Consider the following 25,509-nt stretch of genomic DNA (forward strand, 5'->3'; position numbering starts at 1 on the left):
CTACTAGAAATCTACAAGATCAGAATTCTCATCTCATGTGTTTCCTTACATTTTCTTATTTACTTTTTTGATGTTTTATTTATTGTTCAGAGAGAGAGAGAGACAAAGCGCGAGGCAGGGAGGGACAGAGAGAGGGAAACACAGAATCCAAAGCAGACTCCAGGCTCTGAGCTGTCAGCACAGAGCCAGACATGAGGCTTGAACCCACGAATCATGAGATCCAAGACCTGAGCAGACTTTCGAAGGACTGAGCCATCCAGGCACCCCCTTCTTACCTTTTAATATTAAAATGACTTTAGCTTGTCATGACTACTTTGACAAAATGAAACCAGGCAAGCTAATTTGGAAAGATTAACTGCATTAAATGTGAATTAAAAGGAAATTTAATGGGTGAATTTGAGGTGGCTGAGCTGTTATTGTTTTTCTTTTCAGACAAAGCTGAAGTTTAAGATGACTCAATAGGAGGGCACTGCGTTCCTCCTTTTAAAATCAACCTCAGGCTACTTCAAACCACGTGTTCCCTCAAAAAAGGTAAAAACTGTTTCCTGCATTGCCCTCAGAAATTCCACCACTTTTCTGTGTTAGTGACACAATCTTTTAAATAAACCATGCTGTGTAAGAAAAACTGGTGGTTACTTCCCTTTTAAGAATATACAACTATCAGTTGTTTCGGCTAATGAAATAAAATAGCACTCACCAAGGGATTGAAACAGTTCAGTCATTTTAGGATGATCCCAACAGGTTGTCTGTGTTTGATGGCTGGGGGGGGAAAAAAATAATGTGTGTCCCATAGAACATATGCAAATAGAATACATGCAAGGTGATCCCCATCATGGATTATTCTGAAATCCGACATTCCAATTACTACTTACCATTTGAAACAACAATAAATTTTTATTTGAGCAATGACGTTGTAAAAATATAAGTAAAGAATTTTATCTCTTTTTAAAAGAACTACAACTAAAAATTAAACCTAGATATGAAGTGTGACCCTGGGGCCTCAGGCATGATGTAGCTGGATCGATGCCGTTTCTGGAATAATTCTACTTGTGTTAGGCAGATATAGATCCTCATTCAGAATAAATCCTCAGAGGGCAAAAGTGCTGTAAAGAGTTGCTAAACTTCAGAAGTCCTAATCAAATTTCCAAAGAACAGAGAAATGAAGAGTTTAACTCTAAATAACATCTTCACCTCACGATCAAGTGAGGCGCCCTCCTCTTTAACCTTGAGTCTCTCCTTCCTTGGTGTAAATTAGGCCTTTCCCCCAGTGGCGATTCACTCAGAACCCTAGAGCTGACATGAAGATCATTTTAAACTAAAGACATCTGAGATTGAACAGATGCAGAAAGGAGTCTGTTCGGAGCTTCCTTTATCTGACTAAAAGCAGCAACTTCTGCGAAACAAGTCTACCATAAATCCTCTCTCTGGGGGAGTTTCAGGGCTATGAAGAAGAGAGAGAAACCACTTGCACCTGCATAAACAAACATTATCACAAACTTTCTTATCTCATGTTTATTCTCCCAAATTGCCCATTTATCTCCTAAAGAAACCTACTGGTTCCTCACAAAGGAAGCTTTCTCCCCAGTTTCCTTCCACTGCTTAAGTTGGGTATATAAGTCCCAAATTCCAACCATCCCTTTGAATTAAGCATCACTGTACCTGCATAACAGATATAAACAAATGCTCTTCTTTTGCTAATCTGTCTTTTGTCAGTGTGATTCACAGACCCCCTGAAAGGAAACCTAAGAGGGTGGAGGAAAAGGTGTTTTCCTCCCAGCACCAGCTTCACATATAGCTGGCTTCTCTAAGCCCCTAATGCATGTATCTCTCCTGCCAATGTGACTTTATCCTTTCTCAGCCATCAGCCTACCAGTATTCTTCCTACAGGCATTACCAGTTTTTCTTCTGATGCTTCTTCTTCACTCTACAAGCAAGATTTATATTTTTCTCTTTTTCTGTAAATTCCAAAACTAATTCACAGAATTAGATGTCTTTTGGGAATAAGATGAGGGTAGAATAGGTCCACGTAATGCTTAAATTAGTTTCTTTCTTTGTATGTGCGTGTGAGAGAGATGAATTGCTCTTAACTTCAATGGGTCAGTGCCCTTATATTTAAAAATAGTTTACTGTCCCTTTTCTAGGTCAGAATAGAGTAATAACATTTAATAGTACTCCAAAGACTTCTTGGACAACACTCAGTTCTTACAAAACTGTTTAGTAAGCTAAGTGAAATGGCACAGTACACGAGAGAGTGGTATTAAAGTATTCATACAATCAAATTGAAGAGAGATTATTTTTAATCTATGTAATATATCAAAAAGTGGGACATATCACTGGGAAAAGGACATAATCACTGTAACACATGTATAAACAGAACCCCCCAAGAACTCATAATTTGCTTTGAGAATATTTAAAGTATAGATATGGAACTGGGTATGTAAAATGTCCTGGGAATTCCAAAATCTCACACAGAATAAAATACCTGAAATACGAAGGTCTGTCTCAGGAAGAGCTGGGAAGTTGGCTAGTTCCCCTACCTGCTTCTTGATACCAAAGCAGAGGCAGAATGTTTCTACTTCATATTCTGGTACCGAGCACCAGCCAAGCCATTCCACCATCTTACTCTCTAAGTTTCTCCAGAGACCATGGAGAAAGTACCGAAGCTGTCTACCTATAAATTTTACAATTCACAGTGTGGCCCAGGGCTTGATAGAAATACAAAATCTCAGACCTCTACCCCTTCTGTTGAACTGGAATTTTCATCTTAACAAAATCCCATGTGATTGATATGCACATACATGTGTAAGAAGCAGTTGGCCTAAAGAGCTTCCAATGCACAAATAAAAGTAAAAACAAACAAAAAAACCCACAAAAAAATAAAGACACTTCTACCTCCACACTTTGTTAAAAGAATAGCTTCCTCTTACCACAAACAAGATTTGCTGGAAACAGAGCGTAATCCAAAAACTATTCATCAGGGGCTCCCAGCTTTAGGCAGCCTAGCAGTATTCCCATAACCCGTCTCTTTTGAGTAATTTAAATCCCCATGGCAACACTACTGTCCAGAGGCAGATATCTCATCGTGAAGGACCAAATCAAAGCTCAATAACCAAACTAAAGTTCTGAGTAACACAGAGCCAAACGTCATACTTAAACAACAAATGTAAGTACTCTTTCTCTAGAATCACAAATGCAGAGCTTTGGCAAACAGCTTCTATGGAGCCAGGAGGGGAAGATATCATCATGCAGTGTGGTGGCGGCTGAGAACTCAATGTGAAGACCTGCTTACTAATGGCTCTTCTTAGTGAAACCACTGCTAGGAGCTGAGGGAACACACACATTTGGCAAACAGATGGAAGGAGGGAAATGGCATCCCCCTTTGTGAATTCAATACCAGTTGATTCATTAGGCAGAACTGCCAATGCCGAAAATAAACACTGCCTCTGGTTACAAACGTATAACTGCAGCTTACCAAACAATAGTTAAAAAAAAAAAAGGTAGTAAATGCAGTTGGCTGCTGGATTTTCTTTCTTTCTTTCTTTCTTTTCTTTCTTTCTCTCTCCCTCTCTCTCTCTCCCTCCCTCCCTCCCTTCCTTCCTCTTTTTTTTTTAGTGGGGGGGGGTTTAAAGCAAAATCCACACTCAACCCAAAGGCTCCAAGTATTTGAACAGCTGCAGATTGCTCAGCTTCTCCAGCCCAAATGTGTCCAAGTCCTCCCAGGGTGGGCAACCAAACAGAATGAAAGTAGCATATTTTCCCTCCAAAACAACTACAGTTGAGGTTCTGGCCAACTTCAAATTGGAAAGAGGAGTAGAACCTGGTATCACACAGCTTGATAAACTATAAAACAAATCTAACAAAGCAGCAATTAACGGGTAAGTCTAAAATCATGTGGTAGAGAACATGTGACGTGTCACCAGGATGCCGAGCCAATGCCAGGAGTGCTTGTGTGGGGAGAAAGTGAGGCGGCCTTTGACGGGGCAAAAATTTAGTGGGTGTCCTATGAAGCTTAAATTGTCCCTGAACTATTTTAAACCCTGCAAGCTGAAGAAAATGATAGCAATGTGAATGCTCTGGTCCATAGAAATGCAAATAGTGTCCACTAGGGTGCTACTTATTATTGTCCTATGGATATTGACCAGTTTGTCAGCTCTGCACCTATTGCTAAACTCATTCTAGCATCCCTCATCTGACTATAAAGATGCAGTTCTTAGTACTCTCCTTTGAACCTGTTATAACTTCTTCCCCATTCCCTTATTAGTGAGTTAAATGAACCCTTTGACACATGCCCTTCTTTTTAAAAATTTTTTTTTTAATGTTTTACTTATTTCTGAGAGAGAGAGATAGAGAGACAGCATGAGTAGGGGAGGGTTAGAGAGAAAGGGAGACACAGAATCTGAAACAGGCTCCAGGCTCTGAGCTAGCTGTCAGCACAGAGCCCGATGTGGGGCTTGAACCCATGAACCATTAGATCATGACCTGAGCTGAAGTCGGACGCTTAACTGCCTGAGCCACCCAGGCGCCCCTGACACATGCCCTTCTTATATTTGTAGGAGAGTCCAGATTTTACCTATTATTTACTTAAATTGTTATTTTTATTTTTTAACTGAGATATAACACTGTGTAAGTTCATGGTGTACAACATGTTGGTTTGATACATGTGTACACTCCAGTAGGATTACCACGGTTGTGTTAGCTAACACCTCTGTCCATAATAATCATTTTTGTGTGATGACAACATTTAAAATCCAGTCTCCTGGCAACTTTGAAGTTTAAAACATAATATTGTTTGTAATCATTGTGCTGTGTATTAGATCTCCATTCCCTGGTTTTTAAAATCATCCATTCATGCCCTGGTCAGCTGTGGTTTGCACTTGCTCTCCTATATACTTATTAAAAGAGTACTCCTTCACTCTCAGTGTCACAGCTGGGAAAACATGTGTATTTTATGACCTTTGATGACATATTAAGCCAATAAGGTTAATAAGTGATATATGTTTCTACTTATTATTATTCATAATGTGTTCTGATGAGCCACAGAAAGTAAAACACAAAAAAGACTGAACCCCAATGAAGAGAACACAAAAATGCTGTGAAACGACGTGGTCCAATATAGGAAACAACGAACTACCAGTAAAATACATGTAGTTTTGATAGACTGATAAGATATTGATTTCTGGGCAATAGACTAATTTGGGGAAGACACTTTTTAAAACCCATTAGTCCTAATTAGAGTGGCCTCGTTTCTTCCATAAAACCTTGAAAGATGATGAGAAAGCATCCCACTTACCCCAAAACTGACACTTAGCCAAACACATTTACATGTCACTTATGTATTCAATTTTACGCTTGAAACTGGATTTTGTGAGTTTTGCCATGTGTCATTTCATTTAAATTGCAATTTTAAAGACATGTAAGAAAAAAATTAAATGTGAGTCAGTTAATTAAAAATACAAATGTGAGAAAAAGAACAACCCATATTGTTCAGATAATCACAGAAAGTGAAATAGTTCTTGGCTGTGCATATGGAAGATGACATACTAGGTCAGGATACATAATTTTAATTCTAGTAATAGCCTATTATTTGAGTGTCTAGCCCGTACCAGGTGCTCTTGCAAACTCTTTCTTTGTGTTAACTCAGTAAAAATTCTATGAATTAGGTGCCAATAGTATCTCCATTTACAGATGAAGGAACCAGGGCCGAGAGCACTTAGATAACTTCCTCAACATCTCAAAGTAGTAGAAATGGAATTTGAACCCAGATGGTCTGATTTTAAGCCTGAGTTCTTAAAATGGAAGTATACTTGCATGACTGAGATTTTAAAATCTTTCTGATGAATCTGTCTAAATTTGAGTCCAAGGTCCATCATTATAATCATTACAAACAATCTCATTTGACTTGCTTCCCTCTCACTCCTGGCAAAACCCAAGCACGGATCAGCTCAATTACTTGCCTTCTCTGGACCTGAGCAGCTGTGCAAGAATACAGCTGGAGAAAATCACTCAACAGACAGACTAATTTTACTTTAAATATTTAACTTCAAACCTCAAATGTCCAACTGCTGGCAACCACACAACATTCCCTAATAAAGTTGCTTCCCAGACCCCAAGACAATTTACTACTGCCTTCTCTCTCCCAAACCTAAGTAAGTTTCCCTTTCTGCCTCATATCATTTAACTTGATCTCACACTTCATTGAAAAGCTAGAAACCACCAGATTAGAATTCCTTCGTCTTCCCACCACCAAACCAATAAATGTCCTTCCATTTGCCAGATTGTCTTCTCTCTTCCTTCCAAAGGAATTCCTCCCTCCTACCAAAGGCCAATTCCTCCCAAAGATTTCTTTAAAAACTCTTATGCTGCCTTTAATACCCCACCCCAAAAGACCATTTTCAGAATATAAATGTTGAAGGATCTGTTAGCCTTATATACTCCATTCATCCCTATCTTGGATCGACATTTCCTCCGCTCTTTCATCCTTTTTCTCTTCTTGACAAAATTCTTGAATGAATAGTGCACAACCTCATGTCCCATTCACTACTGAACCCACTTCTACTCAGTTTCCAAATTCACTCCTCTATCCAACAGGCCCTATCAAAATTACCAGTAAATTGCTTGTCCAATGGAGTGGCTGCTTTTCTGTCTCCAACTCACTAGACCTGGCTTCAGGGTAGGGAAAAATCAGGAACAGAAAATCAACTCTATGAGTACAAAGTGGAGTAGAAGCTAAGTGCTGCTATGTTAAAAAATCTCCAGAATGAAGTTGACACAGGCTTTTGCAGGCTCTGCTACCTCTTTTTACATATGCTTATGAAAGTTATATATAGGAATACTGGAATCAAGCAGGAGCTCCCAAATAATCAATTTGCATTCAGGTAATTAAAGTATACAGAGTGAAAACAAATTTTGGCAATCTGATGCAATGTTATTTATCTGAGTTATTTTATCTTCTTAAAGATCTAAAAGGTGACATTCTCATTTTGGAAAATATAATTCCCCTAATCTTTGTTTCACTTGAGACCAGAATATATGAGGAATATGGAGTACTCCTGCCAGTATGCAGATTCTTACTTGGAGCATGTATGCTTGTGTGCATGACTGTATTGGTGGGTCAGGGTGAGGGGTGAGTTGGGCAGAAGGTGAAGAAGTTGTGTGGGGAGGACACTTATGTGTTCCTCAGGTTGACACAGAGCCTCGTAAACCCTCACAAATACTTTCTGCCATCTTCTAGGCTTTAAAAGGCAGGAAAGCCAACATTATATTTTTTTGAAATGTAAGAATAAATCTAAGGGAAAACTTAAAGTCTGAATGTCAACATTTCAAAGAAAAAAAAACCTTTCTGTTAAATTCAAAAAGAAGAGACTCCTACTTGATAATAGATATTATAAAAGCATAGGGTCTTCCTTAAAAAATGCCACCAGCTTGTCATGATAATGAAGACACAAGGCAGGAAGACTAAATTGTCAACAATGGATAATCTCAAATATATTGGCTTCAACTATAAAGCACACTTAAAATAATTTCGTACTCAGGGGCAGGGTCAAAGACACAGGCATGTAAAGGGCTCTACAGAAACAAAGGGTGCAGCCCACCCTAAAATACAAATGTCAATACTCGAGGCATGGCTGATAGAACAATCTGTTACAAACATTTGTCATATTTGACAACGTTTAATTGTAGCGGTTTTTAGGTATAGTAGTAGAAAAATCATGACCCAAACAGGTATGTCTGGGTGTGAGGGGGAGCTTCAGGTGATACCTGTTTTGAGGGCTGGAAGGTTTTTCAGAAGAATGAGCAGGCAACACACTCAGTAAACCCTGGGGAGCCTTATTTTGGTAGTATCTCTGCTTGGGTCCAGAATTCAAACAGAGCCTCACCTCTGACCCAAACTCTACCCCAGTGTTCCTCCAAGCTCGCAAACTGGGAGAATGAGACCATTCATCAACATTAATCAACATTCCTGCGGGTTATCTGTTATTGAGTTGGCCCCAGGGAGTCCTATAAACCGCTGCTTGTGATTTTAACTCCACGATTATTTCCCACTAGAGTTGGATTTATCACTGTATCCTTCTAGTTTGTTTGTTTTTTAAAGCTGAATTTATATTATTTAGAGTTTAAAAAAATTACTATCTTTTTCATATACATATATTTTTAAAGGAGAAATTAACTCTGATTTTTTCTATATGGTTGTACTGGATCTTACATTGTATCATTTTACTTTATAATCCACACAGAAAGATATTCTATTTATTTTCACAATTCATTTGGTCATTATTACTTCTGTATTTTTGCCAGTTTCAGTGACTATCTTAACAATTTAGTCTTTACAAATCAAAGTACAAACATCTCTTTTTCCTCCCTAATGGCCCTACAGTGACCTTTCTATGCTGTATGGTAAAATTTTATTAATTGCACCCCTGACTCTAAAGGTCAAACTCTTCAGTAAGGGTGATGGTGCTACTATGATACAATGGGACTGAGTAATCTATAAGATTCCAAGCCAACATTCCACTCTGTGGTACTATTATTTACTCTGGCCCCAGCAATGAATGGCAGGAAAGAGAATACCTTCTCAAGTCCTGAACTAGTAAACGGCTTTCTCAGACCGTGTCAATTCCACCTGAATGATCTCAATAAGCCAGGGCAGTGGTAAACAGCCGAGAAGTTGTCTGGTTACGGTTTGCCAATGCGAGGCTCCTGCAGAGCAGGCACCCGCTGTCAGTTTCCTCATTAGCCAAGGTGTGCCCACTTGTCTGAAGTTGCCCCCAGGTGTAGGAGGTTTAGGGATTTCCAAGGTGCTTACATTCTTTCATAAAGCAATTTCGTTCTTACCTCCTCATCAGCAGGGCTCGACCAGTGAGTTTTAAATATTTATTTGCAACACAGATAAAGTCCCAGGCTGTTTCTTGGAAAAACTCACTCTCCAGTACATTCTCTTAGGCTTCCATTTCATTAATTTCTTCATCATTAAAACCAAAGTGCAAGCTCTACCTTTGGAAAGAGATTCAAAGTACGCCCCAAGACTTCTCCAGTTAAAAACCTGGCACCGAATGGATGCCATCTCTCATCTTGATTAAGGAGGGAGAGAGAGACGAAGACAGCAGTAGGAGGCCTTTTAGAGAGAATTGTATTTATCTTTCAGTGTTACTTATATCTTTGTTATGGATTTATTTGGTTTGGGGATGAGTTTTGTGCAACCTTGAAAGATAAAATGCTGCATGTTAATTTCTTCTTTGTTTTGTTATACATACACCCTTCTTAGCTTTGTCTTTCTTGTTAGGCTGAATATTTGGATATCCCATAGCTGCCACTCCTCTCTGCTCTTTCTTAAGGAAGAAATATTTCACCTACAGCATTTAAACGGGGTCCATGATTCCTCTAAAGATAGAAGCATTAATTCTCTCCTTTAGACTGTACATATATAATGAGACAAGTATATACAGTTTATGCAAATAAACTGCATGACTGCTATAAAGAACAGCTACTTGCTCTCCAAGATTTCATTTACAACTATAAACTGTTATTTTCCCCAGAAATTGACGGATTAGGGCATCAGAGAATGCCCTTGGGAGGCAAGAAAGGGGAATTATCCTTAATGGACACAAGAATAGAAAAGGAAAATATAAAGGAGATGTAATAAATTAAGGAAAATTCTGATTTAGACCTGTTCATCGTGGGAAGTTAGAATAAGGCAGAGAATGCATAGTAGTGGTATTTGCAGGTAAAGATCATTTATTCTGGTGAGTACACACTGTAATATTGAGGGCTGTCAGTTTTAGAGTATACAATGTGTATTATCAATTAAGAAGACATTACCAAAATATTCGCATTAAAGCTGTGTGTATGAGAACATTTAGGATTCTATAAAGAATTTAGGTTCGCACCTCAGATTCTAGTGGGAAAAACAGAGCCAGAGGACTGTTAAGATATAAGTGTGAAGCCCTGTCAAGAGAGCAGTGTAATCATTTCTACCGAGGCTAACGCTGACTGAAAAGTCATGCACTCTGGCCTTAGAGATGACATCATAGAGAGAGAAAGGAAAACCATACTTCTTACCTTCATCTTACTAAAGTCTATGAAAATGACTTACTAACAGGCTGGACATCTATGCTAAAAGCCCTGGGGCACCTGGGTGGCTCAGTCAGTCGAGTGCCTGACTTCAGCTCAGGTCATGATCTTGCAGTCTGTGGATCTGAGGCCCATATAGGGCTCTGTGCTGACAGCTCAGAGCCTGGAGCCTGCTTGGGATTCTGTGTCTTCCTCTCTCTGTCCCTGCTCCTCTACTCACACTCTGCCTCTCTCTCAAAAATATATAAACATTAAAATTTTTTAAAAATTCTATAGTTAAGCTGAAAGCCCTACAGGACTTACAAAGCCAGATTTGTTGAGCATTCTGCTCATGGATAGAAATCTATCCAATGACAGAAATCCTTGATCATGTAAATGAGGAAAGGTAATGGGGGCCACAGACTTGTTCCCCTACCTCTGAAATCCTGTTAAGATCCAACTGGCAGAACTGTAGAGAACTACATTTTTCTACCTTTGTCCATTATTGTACCATGATGTAACATTTCCTTAAACATATAAAGTATATATTACCCTATAGAAATTAGCCTATGAAAATTAGTTCTGCATTCAATTGCTAGCACATAATAGGGGCAAAGTAAGCAGCAACCAGTCCACAGGATGAAAAAAAGGAGGTTTGCTCCTCTTTTCTCCACCTGACTGCCCCTTCCAAAATATAAGCCTTCATCTTACCCAAATTGTCCCTGTGACTAAAAATCTCTGTTCTCTACCTCAACCGATGCAGAGAACTGGAGGCAGTGGGGCAGAGAGATCAAGAGGGCAGGCAGGAGCTAGAGTGAGTCCCTGGGTTTGGACACTAGCTCTTCCATGTACTGGCTGTGTGACTCACGCAAGCTCTGCATGTACCTGTTGTCTAAGCCTTGCCTGTAAATGGGGGTAATGAAAGAATCTATGCTTCGATGGAGAGAATCCATGCACAGGATTAGCGCAGTGGCTGGCAAATGAAAATTCAAAAAAAATATAATTCATTTCAATGGTAATTATTATCACCCACTATGACTAATTGTCATTATTTCTGGATCAAAATGAGGAGCAATAAGTTTTATATGATTGATGTGACTTACTAGGAAAGTTCAAACCAAAGCTTTTATTTTTATTTTTTTGAAAGAGAGAGAAAGAGTGTGCTCACATGAGTAGGGGAGGGGCAGACAGATGGGGAGAGGGAGAGGGGAGGGGAAGAGGGAGAGGGAGAAAGAGAGAGAGGGAAAAGGAGAGAGAGGGAGGGAGGGAGGGAGGGAGAGAATCTCAAGCATACTCCACACCCAGTGTGAGCCTGACTCTGATCAGGGGCTCCATCTCATGACCAAGAGATCATGACCTGAGCTGAAATCAAGAGTCAGATGCTTAACTGACTAAGTCTCCCAGGCACCCCAACCCAAAGCTTTTACTTGTTGTTCCTTTTATGCCTGAAACTCCTTGGATATTAACTTTTAGCTGAGGAAATGAAAAACGTGTGCAAACCACAAACACATGACTAAAAATTCATAGAGAAAGAAATCTGGCTTTTAGGGGTAGATTTTTGTATATTGTGAAGGCAGCAAGAGCCACTTCAGGTTTCCTTAAACTGATAGAACAATGAGCTGTCACTGTATTATATGAGAAAAGAAAAAATTAAGTAGATCAGCTTTGGAAAGCCTACCTTAGAAGCAGCAAATATAATTTAAAGATATGAGTTTCAACTTAAGATATTAACATAGAAGGATTTATGCTACCCAGACTCTTACAGTAGAGATCTATATTCTATCCTTTTATAGAAACAAATGAGTCCTGGAACCACTGTGATACACCTCAAAATAAATACCTACAGAGAAAGAAATGCACTGGGGAGCCATCAAAGTATGTTTTAGCTAATCTATAAAATTAAAGTAGGAAATAAAGACAGTGTTCTTCCCATTCTCCTTTCAACTTTCCTGCTATATTCTGGCATTACAGTATACAAAACTGTATTACATACACATTGAATATAACTAAGTTTCTTCCAGACTCTTATTTTCTTTTTAGCTAAATTAATACATCCTAATATGCTTCAGTAAACTCTAGTTGCGTGACAATCATGCTAAATTTGTTTTTAACATTCTTCCTCTACTTAGTTGTGCAGCCTTGCAAAGGGAAGAGTATATTAAAGCTTTTTCACTCATTATTTAGTTGCTTATTAATTTATTTGAGAATTAAAATTTTTTCATAATAATTCATCTGGAAATACTGGCTCATATAGCCCTAGCTCCAGAAATCAATACACTTGCTTATGAAGAAATAAACTGTTAAGTTGCACAACAGAGCAGGTAATGAAAGAATCTGGTTAAAACGTTTTCTAAAAAATAATAGAGTTCATCCTATATACTTGAGTAGATTTCTAAGTACATATTTTAAAGTCCTGAAAGACATTTAACCCTAAAACTATACGTATTTAAGAAAATTCGATTTTTCGCTAATGATGAAATGAGTCCAAAATCAATGGGTCTCTAAGCTAAAACTGAGGTTTGCAGGTCTGTGTTCCTCGCTGGAGGTTCTAACAGAATCCCATTTGCTTGCCTTTTCCAGTTTCTAGAGGCTGCAAGCTCTCCCTGACTCATGTCCCTTTCTCCATCTTCATGTAACCTCATCTTCACATCCTGGAATCAGGATGTGGGCATCTTTGTGGGGCCATGATTCTATCTACTGCAGAGCATCAGATTTATGTGTAAACCTGTAATATTCAAGTCAACATTCACCCTGCAAATTAAAATTCTCTATACTGTAACTATTGCTATAATTATAATAATAATTATTATAGTAATGAAAATGTAAAAATTTTAAAAATGATTTAAATTTGGATCAGATGAATAAACCTCCTCTCGATAAAGACATGTCAATTTCACCCAGCCTCTGACTTCCTTTTCTTTAGAATCAGTACAGTTTGAGAAACATCATTGTGTCAAGAGTTTGACCTGACAAGAGTTTGACATATTTACTTATTTAAAGATTTAATTTTTAAGGAATCTCTACACCCAACATGGGGCTTGAACTCACAACCCCAAGATCAAGGGTCACATGCTCTACCAACCGAGCGAGCCAGGAGCCCTAAGAGTCTGACATGTTTAGAAATTTTGTTATTTTCCCCGAATATTTTAATATCCGTTTTTTAAAAATATATATGCTGAACATGCCAACAGTCCTAACCTTATAAACTGCAAATGTTACTCTGATTTTTAAACTAACCTCATAAACTAATAAGCTGCAAATATTACTCTGATCTTTAAGCTAACTTCTTTTACATACTAAAGATATATCATTTCCTTCATATAGTAGGATTGAATTGCATTTTCTAAAGTTACAGAGGAAAGCCTCTTAAGTTATCAACATAACTTTATTTTTTGTATCATAAAGGAGAATTAAAATCAACTTACTTGATGTAATAGGGCACTTTATTATGTGAAATGGATCTTTGCCACGGCAGCTGGACTGAAGCTGAAGAAACAAAGGAAGGTTATTGGAAACACTGCTCACCCAAAAAGTCTTATGCCATAATGCAAAACAACTGAACACATTTTATAGCAAAATCACTCAGAACTGCTCTGGTTTTTGAGCTGGATTCCTATAATTTTGAAATCTGCTAGGCTAAATGAAGAGTGGCTTTTTAAAGATTTGTTTGAAACAAGGAAAGAAACAACATAGGTTCATTTTCTAAGACCAACTCTAACTAATTGAACCTGTTGCTAAAAATACTTTTAAAAATCAAGGTTTTGTTTTGTTTATAACCACCACAATTTAAAACTTAGTGCTATCTGGAAAATGTGCTCTGTATGTATTTTTTGATTAAGCTAAAACCAAAATTAATTTTACCTGGTATTTCCAGATTATAAACTAGATTTCTCAAGAATGAATTTTCCAGATCATTAGTACCGTGTTTTACTTTGTTTCACAGGAGTAAGTATCTAGGACAGATGTCATTTAAACAAACTCATTTGGATGAATTTTAAAAAGGAAAGATTAAGAGAAACATAGGCAAAGGGTTGTAAAAAAACAAAGTAATTATCTGGATAGAAGAATCCCAAATACTTACTTTAGTCTGAAATGCACAGAATATATAGTTTCTTACTTTTATATTAAACATCACTATGATTGTGATTTTATGTTTTGTTTTACTGAGGTACTTATATTTTTTTTTTACAATTCCTATTATTCCTTACTTATAAAAATATATTATTCCTACATAAGCCAATTATTTTAAGACTTATTTAAGAAGAGTTATTCATGTAAAGCTGGGGCTATTAAGGAATTTTGCTAAATGAAACAAGCAAATTGCAAAGAAACAAATTATCATTATTGTAACTATATCTAGACTCACTAGATTATCACTAGACTCTCATATAGCCAGTTGTCATCAATAATTTTTTTCTGAATTTCATGTCATATTAATATCTTACAAAAATAAAGCATTCTAAACTTTGCAAAGGATTTTCAAATTTATCTACCGATAAGGAGGCCAATGAATACATATTAGAACTCCATTTGATAAATGCTAAAATAAATACACGAAAAAATAAAAATAAAAACTAAATACTTAGAAATGAAATAACTTGCCCCATAAATAAATGGCGAGTTCAGACATGATTTCAAGATTTCTGACCACTAGTTCGGCACTTTTTCTATTCAACAATTCTTCTCTTTATAACATCTGAGCACTCCCTTCTCCAACTATGTCCATGAAAATATAAAAGGGTGATGAAAATGTGGAACTAAGTATATTAAATCTCTCATTAGAGCCAACCTCATTTCAGTGTTGGCACCAGGCTAATAGGTCAGTTTCTATTTTGTATCTAACTAAAAAGACTCCTTTTATAACCATGGCTAAAGTCCAAGAAATATAATAATGCCAACGATTCCAAGCAGCAAGAGATAATTATTCAATTTATTTGAATAAATTATTCAATTTATTAATTGGGATTTTGTTTATACTTCTCCATTCATTTTAATAATTGTTTTGATTTGAAAAACTTTGACCTCCTTGGACTATCAGTTCTAGATGACAAAAGGCAACATGCTCATGTTTGACAAAGTGCATGCGAGTTTTACCACATTTCATTTCCTAAAGAACATGAGCTGGATTTGTATTATGGAAGCATGGTTGCTAGGTAAAAGTGTAGGGTTTCATCAACACTAAGAAGTATCTCATCCTTAGAACTAAAAAGAGAGTCACAATTATTTGTTAAATTTGTCTTTAATTTGGTCTTAGCACAGAGCTTTACATTCCATAACGTTAAGTTTAGGACATCTGATGCAGTTCACACCTAATGAAGATACAGAAAACTTATTTACTTCATCAACAGTGATGGCATCCAAACTTTAGAAATGCATCCTGGCACCCAGTATATTCCAAGGACTACTATCACTTAAAGACAGGCTAGCTAATGGCTCAGGTGTGTGAAACAGAAAACATGTGTGGGTGGGCGGAGGCTGGAAGGGAGACAGGAGGGGGGTGTATGAGCCCTGGAGAGGTACAGGACAGAAAGGGCAGGAAATGACTAATTCAGATTCTTGAAACTGTGAAAATAGAAAAGCCTGACCTTGAACTGAGGTAATGCAGATTACCAACCATGACAAAAGATTAAGGGGAAATATAAATGTAATCAATTTAGTTGGAAGACATGGCTTTACTTCAGTTTTCTCTACTATTATAGATACAAAGAAGTTATCACACGTGGGAAATAAGCTTTGCCTTAAGTTTTAAACTTTCACTTACACAGAATTGAACAAACTTTTCTGACATGTTTGCCAGAGAAAATAAAAGGAAAGAATTACAGTCAGTGAAAGCACTGGTGCCAAGAATTGTGAAAGGTGCCTGTGAAACTCAGTATGTTTTCTCACTTAATTTTCAAAGTGATCAGAAAAAATAAGTAAGATTACAGTAATTTTAAGATAAAGAAATGAACTTTCAGGGATCCACAGGTCTGATAAAAGGCAGAATTAATATTTTCATCTCAATTTTGGTGACTCTAAATCCTACATTCTATAGTTATCCAAGCAGTGAGTGAAAAATAAAGTAGGAGCTCAAATTACTTACATAAGATCTCATCAACAGTCCATAAAATTAAAAACTTCAGTTGCAGCATATTACATAAAAATCTACATATATGGTTTGGCTAAATCTGCAGTACTTGACCAGGAGAAAAGCTAAGTACGATCACAGTGAACCTAATAAACAAAAATTGCAAAGATTCGTGGGGAGTTATTTATTTCTAAAGCTACAGGTGTATTTTAAATTAATAAAAGGTTTTTAAGAAAAAAATTAGAAATCTTAAAATATAAAAGATTTCGTTATTGTGACAATGTTCATGACCTTTGCTTATGATGCAGAAATGGTAATGAGATAATACATTAGTTACTACAGCATATGGTACAGGGCAAAACTACAGCTAAGAATGTATTCAGTTTTGCTCTACTTCAAAGACTTTTCAATTGTGACCAGATGATTACCTTAATAACCAATAACCAGTATTATAATTAATCTTAATACTTCCTTTTATCTTACACAAGTAAATATATTTGTAGCAAAGAATATGGCTTCTTGAGGGAAAGGGAAAGAATATGCTTATTCATTCACTTAATGGGAACAGTGAAGCTTATTAGTACTTACTAGAAAGAAAATGCTGAGACGATGGCCCAAAATCCCTATGGGCTTCCTGAAGCTGTTTAAGGCGATCATCCACAGAAACCTGCACACACACATGCAAGAAATAATTTGATTTGAACACAGGACTTCAATAATATACTTGATTTAAGTCTTCTCCAAAATGATGCTACAGCCCAAGATATGATCGGTTGTATAGACTCCTCTATCTCCAGAATCAAAGTACTGGTATTCAAAAAGACTTCTGGTACCAAATGACAGCAAATAATGCCAGGTACTCTTCTAAGCAGTTTATACAAATGGACAGTTTTAGCCTTCACAATAACAATATTGGGCATTATTTATTATCATCACCAGTTTACAGATGAGAAAACTGGGACACAAAGAGGTATCCAAGGACCTAAAGTTAGTACCTGAGAGCACTGGTATCCATACCCAGCTCATCTGGTGCCAGGATCTATTGCTTTCCTATTCCTCTCTATTGCCTTGAAAGCAGTAAAGCGCTAAAGCATCCAATGTCATGATGTAGCCATGTGGCCAGTGGCTACTCATTTCTTTTTTTTAAGGCAGGTGGTAAAAAGTGCCACAGGGAGCAATTGGTGGGGAAGGCTAATACTCTGAGGGAGGGGCACCTGGGTGGCTCAGTTGGTTAAGCGTCAGTGCAGAGTCTGCTTGGGATTCTGTTTCTCCCTTTCCCTGCCCCTTCCCCGCTTGCACTCTCTCTCAAAATAAATAAATAAAGAAACTTTAAAAAATAATAAAATAAAATACTCCAAGGGGGAAAAAAACAGATGAAGACAGACAGAAAGGCAGGTAGATGACAGAGAGACAGAATTAGATGAGAGATTCATAGATAGATAGAAATAGATGGAGAGTGAAAGGATATAGGACTATGGAATGCCTTATTTGCCTCTAAGTTTGTGTCCCATCATCTCGATGTGGGAGTATTCAAGTACGTACCAGCCAATTAGTGACTGTCTGTTTCTGTCCGCACAGTTAGCTCTCTGTTATGAAAATGCAGAGAGTTGGTATACTGAGAAACTACATGCAAATCAGTAACAACTGCACACAGCCTACTGACACTTCCATTTTCTTTTCCCTGGTCCTGGTCTATGTAGTGCTAGTCAGCTATTCCACTTAGATCGTCGATCTTATTTTCAGCGGCCTTTAAATGAAACGTGTATATCTCTGGCTCACTGGGCAGCTCGCGTTTCTCCTGTTAGCTATTTAAATTACATTAGCAAGTCTTCGTTCATTAAGGTCAAAAAGCATTCAAACACCACACTCTACGTTCAGGAGAAGAGAAGATGCTGGTCCTGAAACGTAGCGACGTTGCTGCCAGATAGATTCGTTCCCCTCTTATTCAACCAGCAACTCACATCCGAACTGTAGCAGTTACAAGATTCAGAGATAAGGATAAGGGAATACATATCTCTTTCAAGCATAATGTATTCCTTGACTTCTATTTTTTAAATATTTTTAATGTTTTATTTATTTCTGACAGAGAGAGAGAGAGACAGAGACAGAGAGAGCGTGAGCAGGGGAGGGTCAGAGAGAGAGAGGGAGACACAGAATCTGAAACAGGGTCCAGGCTCTGAGCAAGCTGTCAGCACTGAGCCCAAAGCGGGACTCGAACCCATAAACTGTGAGATCATGCTCTGAGCCAAAGTCGGACGCTTAACGAACTGAGCCATCCAGGCGCCCCTGTATTCCTTGACTTCTAATCACTGGAGACAGTGATAATAGAAATGGAACGCCATCAGGATGGACCATAGGAATACATACCTGCATGAAGGTAATGAATTAGGGAAATGGAGCAGAAAAAAAAAAGAGTAAAAGTCAAACACTTCTGTGTTCCACTCACCAGAAAAGCATGTATGAGTTTAACAGATCATGCCTTACTAATCCCAGATTATGAACACTCTTTTCAAACACAGAAAAGTCCATCTAATTCTATCCACTCATTTCTTATGTCTTGAATTTCATGAAGAACATACCAACCACTGGGTATTTCAATGTTTTGGTTAATTCAGGTAACCTACTACGCTGTAAAATATTGTATCTTTAAAATAAAAATGATTTCATTTACCACCTCAAATCACACATTTATCTCATTAAATATTGCATTTTAGGCCCAAAAGATAAAGAGAAATAAGAGTTTTTTTTTTCAATATTCCACTTGAATTATCCTGCTAGTTTTCAGGGGAACAAAAGTGATCATTATGACTCCTAGGAACTGGCCATTGAACAGGACAGAGCTCTGCAAAGGCTGTGCCAAAGAACGACTGATTGGCATGTACAGTGCCTCGCAAATGCTGACATCTAGTAATATTACAGAGTTCTTCTGGGTGTGGCTCTATTAAATCTGGGATGAGCAAGTAATATCCAGAGTCCTAGAAATAACTGCATTGGAGCAGCAAAGACCTAAGAGCTCAAAGTAAACACCACAACAGTATAAATGTGCTAGCTGGAAAAGATGAACAAGAGATCTACATGGCAAATCATGGAAGAAGGATGGAGATTTCTTAACTTTTCAAAAGAAAAATAATACACAACTAAAGTAAGAAAAATGACCCCTTCCTATGCCATTATGGGAACATGTTTCTGGGACCTACCATAGGTTTCAATTGCATTGATTTATTTGACCCTTTGCAGTTTTCTACAAATATCATATGAATAGTACATCATAAAATTAGGTTAAAACCTATATTCATAAATAAATGAGGCCTCTGGGTTCAAGATATGGAAAGACAAATACCTGATGATATTATATGCTACAAATCTGTTATCAAATACGACCAATAAAGACAGAGAAGATGAGTGTGTGGTAGAATAAGGAGACTGGGTTTGAGGACCAACTAGGGTATAAAGCTGGATTATGAAGAGGCATAAGCTGATACCTGCAAAAGTTTCCATCGCATATTAAGGTCATCCAGCTGGCGAGACATCTTTAAAGATGGGTGTAGGTCAAGTGGTGACAGCTGACTGGATAAATCATTCACTGTTTTAACTTTTAAGTTGATTGGTGCAATTTCTTCTCTAAATGCCTGGAGGAGTAAAAACAAAAATGATGTTCCTGGAAAAGAATATAATGGAAGGTAGTATTTTGAACTTTCCTTCAAAGAAAATGGGAAGATCAGCTGAGAACCCACTGATGACAGTTGACAGCTGGGTCTTTAGCAGTTGGGAGTCATCCTTTATATCCTGGAGAATCAAAACAGGTGCACAAAGACAAAAACTAGAATGCAAACTCACTGAAATAATCATGTGTTTCCTACAAATCTACCATTTTATGTAAGTTCATCTGAGAATGTTTGCCATTATTATCCACTTTCTGAATTTATAGTCTTAATTCTACCTTCAATTTCCTTTCATATTTTCCATCTTCATTTCCATTTAAAATTAAGTTAGACAGTGGCCAGTGAGAACAACTTTCCTAACCACAAAACCTATGACTATTATATACTCAAGGGGTAAGTTTTGATCCTTCCAAAATCATTGATGATTGCTATGGTGAGAGGAGGGGCAGGAAGAGAAGGGTCCCTAAGAAAAGAGGTAAAGGAGGCTTAGTGACAAATGCCACCTCTGGGCACAGTACAGAGAGATGCTACAGGTGTGGGTGGAGGATGTATGTGAAGAGAGGAAGAAAAAAACAAGATATTTTGGGCCAGTGACAGTAATTTGTCCCATAAGAGCTAACAGAATAATGAAAACAACAGTTTTCTCCATTCTCGTGCCATAATTCTGCCTGCCTCTATGTTCATGTTTTTCCAACAAAGTCTTTGCCTGGATCCAATTCATGCTTTAAAAGATGCAACTCAGGTGCCCCACCCATCCATCCTAATTCAGGGAAGATTTCTCTGAGGCTCTTCTCTCATCATTCTTGGCTGGAAGCCCCTCTACATATTCTGCAGTGTTCTCTCTGCCTTCTTGAACCCAGTCAGGACTTTTAGCTAGCACACATCCAAACACACAGACTGGGTTTTATAAGTGGGAGCCACTCTGATTCTTTGGTGCTATACAAGCCAGTTGTTAACGTATTTTAAATATCATATCATTCCTTATTAAAGCTCTTAGTACATCCATATACTTGATGTCCCTCAAGAAGAATAGAAGCTTCTTGACAACAAGCACTCTCTAGTATTCAGTGCAAAGTCTGCAATTTAAGAGGGGAGAATTTACTTCTATTGATGAAGGCAAGATTAAGCCAATATACAACTGAGAACTGAACTGAGATACTAAAAGAGAATGGTATATTGTTATTTCTTTAGTATGTCACAAAATCAGAGTTAATCACATACCAAATTGAGCTTATATGTATTAGATGTGAACAGACAGTTGGTACCAGTCCTCAAGTTACATCACTTCTACCATCCCACCCCTGAAGAGATAAGCATGTGTCTACAACTCTCCTTTCTTCTCCCTTTTCACCCATACCAAGTTTAGTTAATAAAACATTATATATCAGAGTGCTCCGAAGACCATGACTTTTTACTAGAATACTACAGTATTAATCTGGCTTCCCCATTATGCTTATAAAAAGACAGCCTCTTTAACCATTTCCTTTCTCTCTTCTCTCTTCATACCAAACTTTCTCTTTTCCAAAACCAGTTACCCTATATAATTCCCCCTTATATAACATGTGTAGGCTAAAAATATTCATTATAGTTGCTAAAAACCAAAATAGTATTACAAATATAGCTTTACTTTAAAAAGGAAATTCATTTTAGGTAAATCAGAGAATATTTTTTCATGTTTCAAAATTCTTGAACGTGCTCAGAAGCCATGAGAAGAAACTCAAGATGGAAAGTCAGAAGAACAGACTCAGAGCCCAGAGTCAGCATGAAAGGTACACACATAGGGGGTGGCAGGGTATAAAAGACATGTGAAACAGTGAACATGTAAGTCAATGTGTGTAAAGTAAGAAATATTGCCAGAACCCTAAAGGCGTCAACATTTCAAAATCAGGCAGAAGAAGGGAAGCTCACAAAGGCATCTCAGTTGCTGTAAAGTGGAAGGAAGAGGCTTTTAAACTTGTGATCAGTCTTCTCCATGGCTGCAGGCGTTGGTCTTTCATGGATGACAGAATATGTACACAGAACCACGAATACAGATCAATGAGAAAAGCAGTTATATGATAACAGATGCTTTCTAGGTCTAAAGAATGAACCACTAACATGGAAGCTTGGGACAGACAGAAGTGGGGTTAAGGTAGGGAAAGAGAAGGTTTCCGTTGGGACTTGGAAGAGATCTGAGTTCCTTCAGATTCAGTGTAAGAATAACCACAGAACTCAAATCTTTCATGGTTTCTTCAGTTGTATTTTAACATTATACCTTAATATTCTCTCCCAGATTACTTGGGAGGACTCAAGAATTTTAATCAGCTTTTTAAATCAATGTCTTTGTATTTTGTAGGTATCAAAGATTAAAAATGAAATGCTAGAGGGGTGCCTGGGTGGCTCAGGCAGTTGAGCATCTCATGGTTCATGGGTTCGAGTCACACATTGGGCTCTGTGCTGACAGCTCAGAGGCTGGAGCCTGCTTCTGACTCTGTGTCTCCCTCTCTTTCTGCCCCTTGCCTCTTCATGATCTGTCTCTTTCTCTCAAAAATAAATAAACATTAAAAAATTTTTTAAAGAATAGTTAAAAAAAATGAAATGCTAGAAAGTGTTCTTAGGTTTCTATAACTTCAAATAATAAAAATAATAACAGCTTTTATGTTTTTGAACAGCCTTTTAGTTTAAAAGATGGAAAAATGTTTCAAAATTAGATTCTATCTTCAAGACAGATTTTAAAAATCTTACAGCGCATCAAGGAGTTTTCATCTTTCCTCTGTAACAGTAATGTTTTTCTCTTACAAGCTACACATGAAAATATTAAAAGACTTTGACCAACAAGGTCATTGGGTTTTGTTTTTGTGGTTTAGTGTTTTATGGCAGTAAGGAATCTTTCTACTAATAAAGTTTATCTTTTGCTTTTTAAGAGCTTCCAAATTAAGGAGCTTGAAGTAGAGCAAGTTTTAAATGGTTGCAGATCTGCTGTGTGTTCTAGTATTAAGAACCAATGTATCATGTGTGCCTGCACTTTCCTATAGGAAAATAAAAGCTGATGTGGTCTTCTTTGCTATAAAAACAGAAACATCTGCTTGTATTAAAGGTGCTCAAGCTTGNAATGATTAAGGATAATTTTAGGGCATTAAGGTTATTTGATTACCCCCAAAGATTTTGTTTTCCAGTTGCATTGACATATTTAATAATATTTAGCAACTTATTTTCATCTGCCAACAGCTTCAGGAGGATTTGCCGTATATGTTAGAATACATTTAAAGCATCCCAAACTTTGAATCCATTTTGTTTGGTTTGATGAGGCTTGAGTTTTATATTTTTTTCCTAATAAGATGTTAAAATATTTTAATCCACAGTTTATTCTTTTCTGTTAAATATTAATTATATTTTTCCTGGCTTTCCACTTAAGCAGAGAATTGAACAAAAGAATTTGGATGGAGAAGTGGGTAACTTCTTTAATCAAATGGGATTAACAACTCCCAACTTTTAGGCCTTTATCAACTTTTAGGCCAGATACAATTTTCATTTTTCCTTCAACACTAGTCATCCTGAATTAAAACTTCATACTTTCAAATCAAATGGGTAAATTCTTGCTCCAACCAAGAGCCATTTTTGTAGTCCAAAAAAAATATGCTGTTTATAAACTACTGACTTCAAGATTTCCAGTGTTAAAAAAAAAAATTTTAAATTGCAAGTGTGTAACTTCTAAAGAACCTATACTGAAAGGCTGTATTTACAGTTCATTATTTTAAACTCAGATTCATCTGGCTTTCAGGACACCAGAGCTGTCAAAGGAAGCCTGCTTAATTCACAAGAGTCCTGCACATTTATGCATATTTATAATGAAAGGTGGGAGACACTAATGCTTTTTGAGTTGTGAAATTTTTTAAGTTTAAAATTCAATATGTAATTTTCAAAAGCACTGAATTCAAAGAGCTGATCAGAGTTGTGCTTAATTACATTAATATAAGTGAGGTTTCTACAATGAAAGAAAAGAACAAGTAAGAAACTATGGAAACTCTACCACTTACTAGCTGTGTGGGCTTGAGCAATGTCTGCAGTGCTGCCATTTTTTGAAGTTTATCTATTTTGAGAGAGAGAGAGAGAGAGAGAGAGAGAGAGAGAGAGAAGGAACATGAGCTTGAGCAGGGAAAGGGCAGAGAGGGAGGGGGGAGAGAGAATCCCAAGCAGAGAATCTGAACTGTCAGTGCAGAGCCCAACATGGGGCTCAAACTTACAAACAGTGAGATCATGACCTGAGCCAAAATCAAGAGTCGGACCCTTAACTGACCGAGTCACCCAGGCACCCCTACAGTTCTGACTTTTGTAAAATGGGCTTAACACTACCTATCTCTCGGTTGGTGTGAAGATTAAAAGAGCTGTCGATGTACACTGGCTAAGAACAGCTCCTGGCACACAGAAAGCCTCAATTAAAGCTAGCCATTATTATTCCTATGTCTACATATACATATATTCACATAATATATGTACATAATCAGGTTGCATATTCAGTTCATTTCCTTGACCCTTCACTTTCCTATTTAGCCACATGCAGAAAACAAAGGGAAAGTGTTATCCAATGTCTGTGAACAAAACATAAATATCTTTTGCAACAAAAATCACATTCACAATATTGACACTGTCAATCTTAACACCTTCCGATTTTTTATTGGTTCATTCTTTGATTTGATTCATGACTATCTAGCATATAGTTTACTAGGCTGCCATAAACCCTACTACTGTGTGTCTCTTATTGCCTAAATTCTATTAACTTTTTTTTCTGGATATGTTCTAGAATATGGGACCCAAAGGGGTTCTAGACCACAGATCTATCATCCTTAATTTTGGGCAATTCCTGACCACAAACAAAGTTTATAACTAAACTAATCCTTCCATAAGACACTCAGACAGGGAGATAAAGTTTTTACGTAAGAGTCCTCAGTATATTTTTGATGAAATCTCTAAATCCAGCTACCAATTTACAGGAACTACAGAGTAGAGAGGAACCTGCTCAAGGGCACCATGTGGATGCCATGCTGAAAAAGCCAGGCTGTGAGAAATACTATAACACAAACAATTCAGCTTCTTAGACAAATACACTGCAAAACAAACAAACAAAAAGGATAGAGGGGAGATCAAGAGATTAAAAGGGACTTCACAATATTTCTTTAAAAAAATACATCAGTGTTTAGAGACACAGAGTTGGTTAAAAAAAGTATAAAGAGGAATAAAAGTAAATTATTGTGCAAGTCTCATTAATTACCAGTTTGGTTGGGAGGGGGATGTGATGGTGAGGGGCATATGGAAAACACCTGCTGTGTGACTGAAAAGCTCCATATCCTGATTTGGTGGAATTGTAATGGGGTTGGCTTCATAAACTCTCTCATAACAGGTTTTATATGTGGCTCTCTGTGTTATACTTAACAATAAAACATTTCTTCAAATCTTTTATCTGAGACAGGGATGCTGACCATGGTTTTTTCAATGTGATCCTGCAGCGAGTCGATGAGTAAGTCACCTACGGGCTTCCAGCCGTTTCGTACAGCCTCTACCTCCTTCATGTCAACGTCCAGGTCATCCATGGCACCCTGCAGATCTCTGAGCTTCTCCAGTGCCTTGTCCACTTGCTTTTGCCAATTGCTAGTGACGGCGTTTAGACTTTCCCACTTCTCTTTGACTTCAGAGGACTGTTTGCGCATGGCCTTGGCAATCTTTTGGGCCCGCTCCTCAGGAGTCAATTCTGTAATT

General features: G+C 37.4%; 1 protein-coding gene across 3 annotated transcripts in view; it reads right to left on the minus strand.

The window, feature by feature from the left end:
* The window catches only part of UTRN (utrophin), a 563,065-nt gene that overhangs the window by 74,223 nt on the left and 463,333 nt on the right, over positions 1-25,509 (minus strand). For all 3 annotated transcript variants that reach the window (XM_077776104.1, XM_077776105.1, XM_077776103.1), the window contains 5 exons: positions 25,233-25,501; positions 19,597-19,743; positions 16,703-16,781; positions 13,473-13,533; positions 698-759 (listed from right to left, as the gene is read on the minus strand). In XM_077776104.1, coding sequence (XP_077632230.1) covers positions 698-759; positions 13,473-13,533; positions 16,703-16,781; positions 19,597-19,743; positions 25,233-25,501 — 618 coding nt within the window. The remainder of the gene's footprint in view (positions 1-697; positions 760-13,472; positions 13,534-16,702; positions 16,782-19,596; positions 19,744-25,232; positions 25,502-25,509) is intronic.

Source organism: Crocuta crocuta, unplaced genomic scaffold (genome assembly GCF_008692635.1).
Source record: "Crocuta crocuta isolate KB4526 unplaced genomic scaffold, BGI_CrCroc_1.0 scaffold25, whole genome shotgun sequence".
NCBI lineage: Eukaryota > Metazoa > Chordata > Mammalia > Carnivora > Hyaenidae > Crocuta > Crocuta crocuta.